At 41.4% G+C, this 14,719-nt stretch overlaps 1 protein-coding gene across 1 annotated transcript; it reads right to left on the bottom strand.

Annotated features, from left to right (window-relative positions):
• Window positions 1-1,759: 1,759 nt before the first annotated feature.
• On the bottom strand, window positions 1,760-6,388 carry LOC111260177 (uncharacterized). Its single transcript, XM_022832743.1, has 3 exons — window positions 6,324-6,388; window positions 3,928-4,309; window positions 1,760-3,639 (listed from the first exon to the last, which is right to left on the bottom strand). Exons 2-3 carry the CDS (start codon window positions 4,267-4,269, stop codon window positions 2,086-2,088), a joined length of 1,896 nt encoding a protein of 631 aa, XP_022688478.1. The 5' UTR covers window positions 4,270-4,309; window positions 6,324-6,388; the 3' UTR covers window positions 1,760-2,085.
• Between the last annotated feature and the right edge of the window lie 8,331 nt (window positions 6,389-14,719).

The raw sequence follows: 14,719 nt of genomic DNA, 5'->3' as shown, positions 1-14,719 counted from the left end.
GGTAACATGAGACGAGACCACTTGAAGTATTTTTTATGTTCTCTTTACAGTGAAGAAATAGGCACACCTGTAGCGCTGAATTCCTAAAATCCTTTATGGATTAAATAGATATGACTACGATTTATTTATGTGAATGCCTATGTTCCCAATACTGAAACAAAGCGGCCAGAGCATGAGGAAATTATCACGAAGTTACTGGCGATGTTATGAAGGCTTCATTATTGCTAGCAATAGAGAATGGACACGTAATCAAAGGAATAAACGGTGTGCGACTTCCGCTTCCAGTAGCAGCTTCCCTAGTAGTTATTGAAGCGATGTTGAGTGGTGATTCCAAAGACGGTTAGATAGGAAAATAGCTATGGGTCAGCCCGGTAAATCTAACTTCCATTAGCGTCCAACGAGAATGGCCTGTCGGATAAATCGTCTCAGGCAAAAGAAAACCGAATTATCGCCAATAACCCGGGTCATTGCAGCACTCCGGTCTTTTGCTATTTCGATGTTCCATTGCTACACTAGGCCCAGTTCTATCTATGTCCAAAGGCTTGCAGACGTAAGGCTCAGTTTTTTTTCTAACGAAGGAATTAGCATGCCGTAACGTACCGGAAGGAGTGGGATTGAAGCTACAAAGCGCGTGCAAGGTCAAAGACAAAATGAATATGTCACTCAAACGCCGGAACCGGAAATAGATTCGTGTGACAAAGTTGTGTTCCACCGCTCATTGTGCTCCGAGTAAGTTTCGGGCGGAGCGTTTCGCTTGACGTATCAAACCGACTGCAGTCAGTAGATCACTTCGAATGGGCTTGTTCCTGTACGCGAAAACGAAAATTAAGCAGTAATGCTATTCATGTAAAGGGAATGTTCATGTATAGTTACACGCCTGTTGAGTATACAATAGTACAGTAAAGGTTTATTGGTCTATCTTATCAGGCCAAAGTAAACGGATCCCCCCCCTCCCTAAAATTCAAAGGTGAACACCACGTAGATAAAATTTACGTTCATCTAAAACACATTTTGCTAGCTTAGCGTTTGCATGTAGCTAAATAGGGACGAAACATGAAAGGGTTTCTATGAATATGTTTAAGGTGATAAATACATGGCGGTAGCATAGAAAAAGTAAGAACAAGTCGTGGCGGAAATGATATACGCCTATTTCAGTTTTGCTTTCCTATCGAAGCTTTCAACACAGGGCGGCTTCATCAAGCCAATAATGCGGGACAAAATAAAAAAAAAACAGTTATTATTATAGACGGTTCCAATATTTTCGCCACTATATATACCCTTGCTTTAGGTTTTGTACAATATGCCTTCGTGACACACCAAATAAAAAAGCGTTTAGCGTATGCCTTAAATCCTAATTACCACTTTTCCCCAAAATCTCTTTTGTATGAAACAGGTTTATTTCGGAAATTCGTAGGCAACTGAATTCTCTACCAACCAAAATGGACAGAATAAATGCTCACAATCCTGGCACAGTATGAAATATTCACTTACGCAGCTAAGGAGGGAATACATTCTATCGGCTAAGGGGGGAATACATTCTATTTACTTTTGAATTGGCAACAAATGTTCGAGTCATAACTTCAACAACTTGACTTTCGCGACGAGGCTAAATGGTTAAACAGATTAAGGTTGAATTAATGCGTCAGTAAGTGGTAACGCATTACGATACACAGGCCTCATAACTTTTGATGATTATTGGGACCTATTTTACCCCTTTAACTAGCTTGGCCTTACTATTCGGCGTAAAACACAGTTACGCTTGCGTAACCAAACAACATGTTTATTATACAGCAAGCTATAATAAAGTGTTCGCAGCAGATAAATTTACTTTGTTTTTTGGCATATTATGCAACAGGCTTCAGTTGGATGGCCAGATAAAAGTCCGGAAATTCGTTGGTCACAGCGACATTTGTCTGCTTAATGTTTTTTTTACCGTGTTTGCGGCTTCTGCTGCCACGACTCTCAGTTCGGGGTAGGAACATCAGTCAAAAATCTACCAAAGAATCTGCTCCATTTTCAACTTTAGTTGGGCATTTCTGAAGAAGTCATATATTAGCAAAATGGGTCAAGTTACAAATACGACATTTAGACTATTTTTGTCAATTCGACACCCTGATTATCATCACGGTCACAAACGCTACTCGCAGCAACCTCTTGAATTTGTTTATGACTATCATTACTTTCGACCGATTGTACGGCGTGATCCGACAGCGAAGCAGTTAATGAGCCACGACGCTGACTAACCGGGATATAATATAGTGGACGTTGAGACTGAGGCGAGACAAAATCCACTAGAACCACGCTAGATTCCTGCCGAAGGGAATCCCGGTGATAGTGGGCAGCACTAGACCTCGACGGGAAAGATAGGATTTCCACGGAGGGATCTATGGCCACTACATCGGTGGCGCTCTTTTGGCGCTCAGCAAAGGTCGATTTTAGGACCCGGCGACGCAATCGTTCGATAACACTAAGTGGATTTGCATCATTCTGCAGCGACGTTTCTTGCGAACTCTCTCTTGTTGAGGAGGAATGGTCACCTTTGTGCTTGCATTTCTTACGACGCTGCTGACAGCTGACTGAGCGTGATGTAAATGCTTCGCCCGCGATTTTTGTCGATCGATCCTCGCTTAGCGCTGTAGGCTTTTTGCCGCTTCGCCCGAACCCATCTTTGAAATCCCCAATGTCACCTTGTTCGATGGACATGGAAGCTACATCAGCGTGTTTGCTCTCTAAAAGGACTGCCTGTGCTGGACTAACAATATCCGACGCACAGAGATCACCAATAACGTCCGCGGCACGTAGTATAGCAGGGATGTCAAGTTGCGTTTTCGGCTTTACGATGTTCTTTATCGCCGCGTTTTGGTCCGGTCTTCCCTGCAGCCCTATAACGCTTTCGCCCGGCCTTTGATGCGTGACTGTTAAACTATCCTCGGCGGTTTCTTTCAAAACACTCGATTCCTTTTCGAAAGTTTCGGATCTTGGGGTATCATTAGTAATCCTAACGCGTGACGTCTGCTGCTCTTGCAAGACATCCTTAATTAGTCGTTGATTTGATCGATGCTGTTCTTCGGCGTCATGCAGAAGAGCTGACGCGGCTTCTACGGTCGTCGTCGACCGTAAAACCGCATCGGCCTCCTTATATAACGCACCCAGCTGTAGGATACTATCCTTAGATAGGCTTTGGTCCGACTTGTAAACATCGCCTGCCACTTGCAGAATGGTCGATATGTCTCGCAGGGTTTTCGATCTTGAAATAGGAGTTGGCAATGGTTGTCTTTCGTGAGTCGACACGTTACCCAGCGTGCTGTCCTGTAATTCGTGGTGACGAGGTCGTTTATCCTGCTTTTCTGATGAGCGTTCATGGGTCAAAGTCAACGAGCATGATGAGTCTTTCAAGTACTTAGCTAATGGACTAGCTGACTCATTATGTGCATTTAGAAGCGAAAAGAAAAATGACGGAGAACCCGTTAATTCCGGACTAGCAACTTCGATTCTTCGATATTCGGTGAGGTTCTCCAAGGACGGTTCGGTTATTAGTCGAGGAATAAAGGGTTCAGAGGGCGATGGCTCTATAAACGAAGTCGTCCAATCATTCGCCTTCGTTGATGGCGTCGATGTTTGACGCAACACCACGCGTTCCTAAAACGAAGGAAGAAACCTTCACAACTCTTAGAAAAAAAACGGGACGTTTCCCGATACCTAAACTCGTGACCTTACAAAAGATAAAAAGCGCAAATTCCGTATGCATATAGCCGATAGCTTATACATCTGTTTTTAAATTTAAGGAAACGTACTTTTGGCAATTCAAAACTGTTGAAGGCGGTGCATATATTGTCATTGTACCATCGAAGTATACCGTCCTCACATTTACCCATGTTTTAGTAACGCATTTATTGATGTTTACAAGCGGCAGACCGTTCGTCTCACCTTCTCAGGATGAGTCTCTTGAAACGGTACCAGAGACTCGTTCGATACAGTCTTTGTCCGAGTGTCACCCTGTAGACTGATTCTTTCTATTGCACGGGGCTCATCGCTATCTAGGATGGATTTTAGCGAAGTCTTCGGTGACGGTTTCTCTGAAGAGGTTGATGACAATGGTGGAGAAGGTGCTCGTGATGATTTCGGTGACCTTACACTCTTTTCTCTGCGCACCGGTGCAGGAACTTCAAATCCGTATATCAAACTGTCGCGGACTTCACCAAGGGGCAATGAGTTTGATCGCAATCCATTCGGAGTTGATGACCGTGGATAGATGTAATCGTAGTTCATGTAGCGACTCTGAACGGATCTTGTCAATGGGGGAGAACATCTATAAGAATACATTAAGAGAATTTTTAAAAAAGTTCCGTATCAGTCATCGCTGTTCTGCTTCATGCAGTTTTTTTCAAGCTGACTCGACCCATAATTTTTTTCCCTTGTATGGCAGATTTTCGAAACTACCTATTGGAACTGGCGTGATGACCAACACGCAGAACCCTTCATAGATCCTAAAATGTACAAGACCTGTTTTCATTGTGCAGAAGGAGGTAGTAAGCAGAGAAAAATGAGGTGATGCTAGGCCACTTTTCACTCAACTACAAAAGCAACCAAACGAAATACATAGGTCTCCTAGGCGCCTGCAGTCGGGCGGCAGTCCAACGCTGACGGATTAGATTTTTTTCAGCTTCTTTCTTCGTATCAAAATTCCATGGAACACGCACGGCCATTGATTATGCTAGCTTGTCTTGGTCACTTATAACGTTATTGGTTTATTCTCTTCCAAATATTATAGAAAACACTTTTAATGTCACTTATATTTGAAGAGCTTCGTTGCTATTGTGAAATAGCATTATTCTATTCGAATATAGAAACTATATAAAAGGCTTAAGGCAAATGTATAAACCAATATTGATACACATTTTTCAAAACTATTTACCACTGAGTGAATGCAAAAGCGGGTGAATGAATGATAAAGGTAGTTTCTAATATGGCGAAGAACTTGGTCATACACCAAAGTCCATATGTCATAATTGTCATACCAACCGATGTCGTACAAGGTGCATATGACATTACTGCAAGTTAGGATTTATTAAATACGCCTTTGAAATAGTGTTGAAATAATAATTATGATGTAAGGTGGAAATATTTTATGCACGCTATATCCTGGATATCGCTTTCCGAAGAGTCGTATAGTTAATTAGTTCTTTGCCAAATCAACCTAATAGAAAAAAATCATCAAAAATTACAATTTTTGCACCGTAACAGTTTATTTCTCTAGGGGTCGTACCGAGAAGGTCGACAGCATCGACCGCGCGGCTAATCAATTCGAAGTCTTTTCTTCAAGGACTTGCAAACGCGGAAGACCATACAGTCGAACGATGACGTATAATTAATTTCTCAGTATTTGCTGGGGTACTATTCCTCCCCAAAAGTACAAGCATTTTATGGAGCATTATGAGTTCCTGAAAGCCTCCCAGATTTCACCTGGACATGAAACAACTACAGGAATAATGAAAAGGGATTCCGAGCCACAAGAATCTGGCAAAATGTTCAAGGAAAATTCGCAACAAAAACTTTGTATGCAACATAGGTCACAGCTTTCTTATAGCTTTTTCAATTTTTCCGGTATATATATATATATATAAAACAGACAAAGGTTTAACAAGTTATCTTAATGTAATCGCTTAAAAAGCGTTGCTAGGAGTCTGACAAATGCAAAGGAGTCTAGGGTTTTGTAAGACAAAAAATAACAAGCTGGGAAATACTTTTCCAGGTTCATTTCTTAATTCGATTTGAAGCAGCTTTAAACATGAAAACTAAAACGAACTCTCCGAATTGGCCATGCACGATTTTCAGCGGCCAGTTCAGCGTCACCATAGTGTAGCACAGCAGTAAACATTTATAGCAACAATTGACCTTAAACCACATTATCATGTTTCCGAGAAGGATTAACGGGGGGCGGGTTTGCGTGCTTATCATAGGCATACATCGTATTCGACAAAGGCACTCTTCGTTGTACGGTGGAAGCCCTGTGAGGGAACGCCTAACGACGAGGCCGCGGGTATAACTTGAAACGATTTTAGACAACGTTACCTAAAGTTGCTTACTACTTTGTCTCAAAGCAATGTCCACGTCTGCCTTTTTTCTTGACCCGACAGCCAATAGAGATCACTAACAAGAGCGTCTAGTACGCTGCCATCAGAAATCGCTTCGTGCCTACCTTGTCTGCTACTGCTGTGAGCTACGTTTTATGAGACTTTCTAATAATTTTCAATTGTGTTGTCGAATCTCTCTCTATATGGTATAGGTTTGTTCCTAGCGTTAAGTGGATAAAATTCACCGACCTGCCACCACTGACGTCCGTGTCGAGAGAGTGCTTTAAAAGTGGATCCTTTTTGCGTGATAGACATATAGCTTAGTAGTCAGCTGTATAACTATCCTTCGCTGCCTAGCCTTATCAAGCAGTAGCTTTAGATCCTGGTGACAAGCTAGGTTGTCGAGGACACTTGCTTTAGGGATGAGGGTAAATACTGTGAAACATATTTGTACCTTATTTACATAGTTTATTTAGTCTAGTCAGGCAAAGAACGCCTATTTGCTCATAAAAGTCAACTAAATGTTTGCAGCGTGAGTGTTTTTCTTATTCTTTTTGCATAAAAGTTTGTTAATAATTAACCAGTGCTGATTAGCGGGGTTACCATACAAAGACACAAATGCATAAAGGACGCCGTCTCGCTTTTTTTGTTGTGGTTCGAATATCCCCCCCAATGGCCGAAAGTATTAAGATTGGATCTAGTCTCGATTAACTGTGGCGATGAAATGCTTCAGTAAATTTTACACGCCCTATAGGATTATGACGTTCATAATACTAATAATTAATATTATCGTTTTTTTTATAGCTCATTGTTTATCTGTCTACGGACACAGGTAAAGTTAAGCCTCTCGTTTTGGCGTACAAACAAGTTGTTAGTTTTATCTATAATTTGAGACTTTCCCGTTCTAAAATTTTTGTGTAACTTCTTCTATGTATACACATACATTTCTATCGACCTATTTTATTGCCAACTATGTCTATGAAAGGATCAGCTGAAAGGTTTTTTCACGTTGGTATAGAAAAAAATAAAATAGAGTACGTTAGGGAATCTATCGTCTACCACGAATTTGTTAAAAAAAATAGTACGCGCTATTACCTCGGCAGGTATACCTAAGTTCATTAAATTGATCTACATACAATGTTCTACATTCTTATGATTATGAGCGTTCCTCAAATATACACGGTTAACGTGCTTCCCAGACGGACACCTGCTAAGTACAACCTCAACGGTTAGCGCAGAAAGTAAACTTATTGCATTTTGCATTAGTCAGAACCTCTAAGTGTTAGCTAGTGTAATAAGAGGTAAAGCAGCGGTAAAGTAGGCGGGAATGCTTCTCTACTTGATGAGTATTTATTTCGAATAATTCCAAACCGTCCGCTTCCATTCCTATTCAAGCTGATCTCTGGATTTGGTTGGTCGTTAAATTTAGTTGTACTTTCATCTCAGCAGAATCATCCTCGGCATAGAATGTTTCTCATAGATAGAAGCGAGCTCTCCAGTCAATCAGTGTGAAATCAAAGAACACGCAGTACTGCACAGATATATTCCCTAGACAGAGTCGTGCGTTTTCCTAGGCATGTTACTGCCTAGGACGCGAACACTTTCTTCTTCAGGCCGCAACAGCGGTAGCAAACCTCCAAGCATACACATACAAACGTTCTGATGTTTCTATCAGCTATTCGTGCACTTAGAGTTATTCGCTTCGCTTTTAATCTTTCCGTCCGCCCTTGCGCCACTATCAGATATTCCGGAACCGAGGCAAGAGGGCGTCAGATCAGTAGCGAATTTTGCGCAAAGATTACCTCTCTACGTGAAGCCGAGATGGAAACGGGATAAAGGCTATGCGAAGATTACTCTGTGATGATCTTTACGCATGGCACGGAATCGACTTGGCTAGCCAGCCACCGCTTTACCTAATCTTCCTTGATGTTTTTCACATTGTCCTGAGGACACGGTGACGATGCGAAACTGCAGGCCCGGATCGTTCTTTTCGGCGATCTAACTTACGGAAGCAGCTCTGTGCAGAAACGAGATTAAAATAACCACATGCTATGGCCCCGTAAAGTTGAGAACAGGTCCTGTGTTGTAGGTAAACGGAATTGTGTATTAGTATCGTACTACCAGCCACCGTGGAAACAATATCAGCGACGAGAAGAGCGACATCGTATGCAATAGAGTAAATGGTGTGAACATGTGGGCTATTTAGACATTAAATCCCCAATGGCGAGTGTTGCAGGCCGCGGGCTCTAGCATCCTAGCTCCGTGAACCGAGCGAGCCAGCTAAACTTTACATGGTTGCAAGTCCTAGTAGGCTATCTTGCATCGAGCTCAGATAACTTGAGGTAGAGTTATTTATTATAGATAAACGGGCCATATTTTTGTAAAAGAAGTGTGCACCTATATCAAAAGTTCCTTGAGTTGTATTGTCTTCTGAGCAGCAGTTCAAAAAATAACAAACTTGTATTTGTTATAGGGCAAAGCTGAGGCGAGAATCATAAGCGACTAAACCATTTGGCAATCGGCAGCAGCATCTTAGTATCTAAAGTGTAGGATACTAAGCTCTCTACTAACGACTATATATACACATCTTCGGATTATGATGTCAGGAGATACAAACGCGTCTATATCGATTGTATGCAAGCCAATAAAAAGGAACTACTTTAAACTTAAAAGATTATCTAGTAAAGTTTTCATCGATTTGTTCTTCGCACGTATAAAAGCAGCATTATGTTAAAGTTTTAACGGTCAGGTCGAGATTCATCTCTTTCCTACTTCACTCTTCTTAATAGTTTGATCTCGTACCAATCTCATGAAGTCGATGAAAACAGCAATTCGTGGAATTCTTAGGCAGATTTACTGAATTTGACTATTGGCTTTGCAATCAACCCCGTTAAGAATCGCAACCTGGAGGCGTGACAGTTATATTGGGGCGATCCACCTACCCCACGTGAGGCTGATTGAGTATTGAGTTCGGTAATGATATTTTCATTCTCCTCGGTGGACTGTAAGGAAGTGCCCCGTTCTTAAACGAGAATTATAGCCACTGCTTAAGCCAGGACGTGCACATGAGCTCATCATAGGATCGTTTAGGAGCCCTAGCCAATTTCGTAATGGTTAAAGTTGAAATGTTTGAGCCCTGACGTATGTATACGTAAATTACAATATCGAACCTGTCGTTCGAACACTAACAAAAGCAAAACACAACTCTAGAGTTTTGAGGCTGGAAGTGCTTGTTGTCACAACCGTAAAAAAGTTGCTTCTACTCTATTAAGGACACAATTAGCGTCCGTTTACAAGAACATGTGGTCCTTAAGGATGTCCAGCTCAAATGTGAAGCTAAACAGGCACCGTTAAGTATCTGGTCATGACGTAAAAACGAATATGGCTAAAATAAACCGCGGATTTTTTTACATTGACTCTGTTAGTGGAGTGATTTAACCGACTGGACCTTTGAATTGTTTCTATCAGCAAAGTTGCTAATAGATGCATGAAGACAAATATACTTGTAAGGCCGTTGTTGAACAGTTGTTACAAAAAACTTGCACTAAATTACAGAATTATCGTCATTAACTTTTTGCAAGAAACCGCAAATGTTGGTCGCATGCCAGACACAAATTTTAAAAACGAAGAAACATCATTTTGCGTTTTTGTTGACTATTTTAACAAAAATGACCCCCGGACATCCATTGTAAGCTAGAATATGTGTAGTCTCTTCTTGTACGTCCAAATATGCAATTGCAGCACTCGACTTTGGCTTTGCAGAAGGCATTATGCGATAGTGGACTATTGTTAGCTTAACAATAGAGAATTTAGTTTGTTGATAGTGAACGGTGCTGACTTGCTACAACAAATGTCACCGGGAGGGCGGAAAAATAGGTTGAGGATAAGAAGGACGTGGGCGCATTCTTGTAATATAGTACATATTATGGGTCTACCTTCTTTTTTCCTCAACGAGGAACGGATTTGTCTCGCTTTAAGCCTGTCTTTATGTCTAGTTATTGTTTTAATACATTTGCCGCCTCCCTGCATAATTGACCCTTTAGCTAGGGTCGTATCTACTTCTCTCGATTATTCACCACGTAAACATACGACTTCTTTGAATATTTTTTGGCTTTTAAAGCTGAACTCTTCAAATCTATCGATACTGCATAGTTCCAGTACCCGACCCAATAAATTATATCCAACCGAAATAATATATGCGGTCCATTCGTTCGAAAAAGGCCAAGTGCTGCAGCTGTACGAGTATGAGGGATCGAGGGAGAGTAGAGTTCGTCTCACCTCATTATTAATGCGAGGAAACAGGTCTGATTGTTAAGACTTGCACCTTAATTCACCTAGCGGCGGTCTATCCTCGAATTCAAAATTGAGTTGTGAAAATCAATTGATCGGACATCTCTATTTCTTTAGAACTAGCCGCCAGTAACGAGGAATAATATCCAAAACGAGGCCTGTAGTCGTCAGGTTGTTCAATTGAACTGAATACATTTGCACAAAACTCTCATTTTGCCTAGGTAAGTCTAACGAATGAGAATTCTGCCGGTACAAAATCAACGGTTACGTGATAGTGACTATTTATATAGGTAGTTTGTTTCCATGGAGCAAACGTATACACTGCTCAGAGTACTGATTTTTAAAGCTAAGGAAACACCCAAAGATACATCGTTCGGGCAGAAACTGGCAGCAAATATAAGAAGCGTCTACACCAGGTAGTTTCCGCAATGGAGCAGCTGTTATTCGAAAAAGGAATACGAGGTAGCTTGAGTTCGAATTAAATCATTGACATTCCCCATGCGGTAGAGGCTGGAGAAACCGTGCGATATAATGCTTAGAGCGGTGCCGAACCCATAACCTTTCTATCCAATACGGATGACTCGAAATACACGATTCTATTCCTTATTGGTTCGTTAAAATCTTCTATAAACAAAAAAAAGGTTTTACGGAATTCGAATACTGGTAGGTTAACTGGAAACCGTTTCATTATAGTTATTTACTGTAGTAGTCCCCCAAATGCCAAAAGACACACGTACTCGCCCATCGATAAGGCTTGTACTTAGAGCAGCTTAATTGTAAATATCTACATTGAGACTTATAGTGCCTTCAGCGTGCTGCCTTAGAACCCACCTACTTCGCAGCGAGGACACAATACCGCTTGAACATGTTGAACACCTGACACTCTCACAGCATCACTCCATTAGCTCTTGATCGGCTGACAGATTTCAGTGCTTTTCTCTTTCCCCTATTTCGTTCGACCTGTGTCTCACCATCAGACACTGACTGTAAAATGTAGCCCTGTCCTGCCAACCTTTTGGCCTAACTCTTACCGATGACTACAGTTTCATCCACCGTTCGTGACTAAGCGGCAGACAATTCATCTTGCTCTTGAGTAAGCCGTCGCACAAGAGGAACCGGATACGAAACGCGTGAGAGAACAGGGGATCCCATACATCTGATTGCGTAGCCTGTTTTGTCCTGTACACGACACAGGGGTGTAAGCCTGCCACGGCTACGTACGCTGATCTACGAGATAGAGTGACGTCGCCCGGATTGTTTCTCGATCACGATTAGAAATTGAAATTACTTGTTATTTTCAAGCAAGCGTATACATGTAAGCTACATATAATATTTAATAGAGATATGCATAGAGAGTCCATATTGCTAAAGGTTTGAACGAGCTTAGTCGGACGAACAGAAGCGTTAAGGATACATAAAGTTTATGTAACCGCGGTCGTGGCATTTTAGCCGTCCGGTTTCACCTAAATCTATAACAGCAGATATACAGAAAGCCGTGTCTCTTCTTTTAGAGTGGACACAAGCGGAGGATGAAAGCTAACTAACGAATGAATACTTTAATTAATAAGAAAAATCCAACAATTTAAATAGCATTAATATCATTGTGGGTTTTTCTACCACTACCCTTCACACGGGTGCTTGCCTCGCATTTTAATACCAGATTCGCTTTTACTGATGTAATAAGTAGATCTTAATTCCTTTTTGCGCATCTATTCGATAAAATTGCTACTATTTATTTAGGCATAAAGTCCAAAGTTGTGACCTGACCTGAATCTGCTGAAGGAAAACTTTTGTAGGTATCCTGGCTAAAAGTTGGACGCACTCAATCTTACAGTTGACTTGGCAGGAAAATCATCGGCCGGTAAAATCACTTCAGACTATATCGCGTCTCAGAGAAATCAACAGAGGTCCCCGGAGATTTGAACGAAAAATTTAAACCAATATTTTTGCATAAGCTAATGAGCGAAATCGATTTTGATTTTTCCTCTATTATATCTAACTGATTCATCTTAGTGTTCTGTGTCAGCATTTAATTTGAGATGCTAAGCTTCATAGTAGGATGTATTTACTAGACAATCGTCGTTGTCGTCAATACCATTTTCGTGAAACATATTAAAGCTGAATAATTAAATAGATCCTGCTCTAAGATCGTTATTACGAAACGCACGTTCGCCCATACAAATGCCTAGACCCGGGACAGCGGACATCTTACTCAAAGCAATACGCAACAGAAAAACTCTTCGTCTCATTGCTTTCCTTTCTATAATGTACTTATGAACAGGATTAAACTAACTTCGTTCGGGACAGTCTTATATTTTCTCTCGTTTACGCGAGTGAATTTATTGGTCAGAGGCTGTAGGAGTGGTGAAACCATCTTTTCAAGAAATCAGATTTGAAATTTACCTCGTTGCATGGAGAAGGAAAAGTGTCTCAGGGAAAAGCTAAGAAGATTAGGATTTCGATACGGCCAAGCAGTGCATGTTTAATATTCGTGACTGCTATGGAATACCCCAAGCTAATGTCTCATTCCCACAAAAAGTACTTCTCTAACCTGTTTTAGGATCTGAATCACAGGGATTACGCCTAACGTTTCTCTGCGACGTTCCGTTTTTTTCGTTGTGTACGTACAACGTTTTTTGTTCCTGATGAAACAAAAAGCAGAAATAAGTAACGTTTCTTTGCCATCAGCTAGAAAATCCATAAACATTCTGTCGGGACCACAGTAAAGCCATTAGAAAATTTAACATAGCTACTGGAAGCGATCTACCGCTGTTAGCAAAGGTAGACATTGAAAAGAGCAGATTTAGCACGTGTCTGCAGATCAGCCTAGCATTAAATAGTTCCTAGTGTTTTCCTTGCTCCTGCTACTGTCCATTGTTATTGTTACTATTACGAACTGCTATAGAAACATCGAATGCATAAAAGTGAGACGATATCCCTGGCAATCGAAAGTAATAGCCACATACCGGGATGAACTCTCTGGGTCCTCCCTTTTTTGCTATAGGAGTTTACTTAGTATTTTCAAGTGAATGCCTTTTCTAATTGCCGTCAAAGAACGGTAATTATAGAGCTCATTCCAATCCTATCGAGCCTAGCAACGGCGCTAACACGGCTTATACTTTTGATTGTGGAGCTTCTTCTAATTCTATACACAAATGTATACGCGAACCCAGCAAATCAATAATGCAATTCCCAGCTTGTCGTGCATTCGAAGTTCGATGTGTACTCTAGTGTGTATTCAAGGTCGACAATACCTGTAACAAATAGGGTACCATGAAGCTCGCAAGTAATCAGCAGAAGGAATTTTATCCCAGTCAATCAAAAGACTGCGATAGGCAGCATTTTCAGGGCAACAAATCGTAGCCGTTTTGTAATTGCATAATTCAGTATTCAAAGTGGGCTCTAGAATAGGTATCGCGTCCTGAACAAAGTTGCTAGTAAATGTTACGAGGGAGACAGGGCGTTTCTTCTTCCCCATCCAGTACAATCGCCGCTCACTCACTGCATCGTGTAGGGCTTGTGTTGCATCTAAGCAGACAGCCACTAAACCTCGACGATAAAAAAAAACCGGAACATTACTAGCAACCGATCGGACTGAAGGTTTTCTTTAAGCACGCAAGGCTGGATTCTGAATCAAGCTCTAATTCCCGCATAGCCTTTTCACAGGGCTTCGCTTTTTCAACTGCTGTGGCTTGGCTTTGCCCGCGATCGCCCCTTTGTTTCCTGCCAACTTGTCCTACCTTTGCAAGAACTCTTCCCTCCCATACAGACGCAATAAGCCGTGAAAGTCGGGGGAAAGCGGAGTCCGCTTTTCGAACCGCTCGGGCGTACGTAATACTTTCAGTGGGGTCCGTTAGCAGATTAGCTCTCTAGTCCTTCGGTGCAAAACTCGCGATGTCAGCACGAGTCAGCTGACTCCGCAGACGAATATAGGCTATATGAGGTACAGTGTGCCGCCATATCAGATGCAGTATCCGCTGTTCCCTATTGCTGGTGCTAACATCATCGATACGCAAAGCCTTAGAATGCGTTTGATACATGAGGGTTGTGCAGCATCACCGGTTGCTGACTTGAAACGGTCGCAGTGGTTTTAATTTTTTCAATGGGGTTGTACTAAATTCTGATACCGATTTGTTGCTGAAAAAAACGTTGTTAGACAAAATAGAATATCATAATGGCTCTCGATTCAGATGAAAGATTATCGCGTTAATAATGGGACGGCACGAGCATGCTCAGTTAAAACGATACCTAAGTAAACAAGATCACGGCTGTTCGTGTTTACATTGTCCCTGAACATTTCTGTTAGTTAATTACAATGGCAGAGAATAAGGTGAACCATAAAAAGAATTCGGTAA

Source organism: Varroa jacobsoni, unplaced genomic scaffold (assembly GCF_002532875.2).
Source record: "Varroa jacobsoni isolate VJ856 unplaced genomic scaffold, vjacob_1.0 scaffold_408, whole genome shotgun sequence".
Lineage (NCBI taxonomy): Eukaryota > Metazoa > Arthropoda > Arachnida > Mesostigmata > Varroidae > Varroa > Varroa jacobsoni.
The sequence above is the reverse complement of the archived record's forward strand: the minus strand, read 5'-3'. Positions and strand labels throughout refer to the sequence as shown.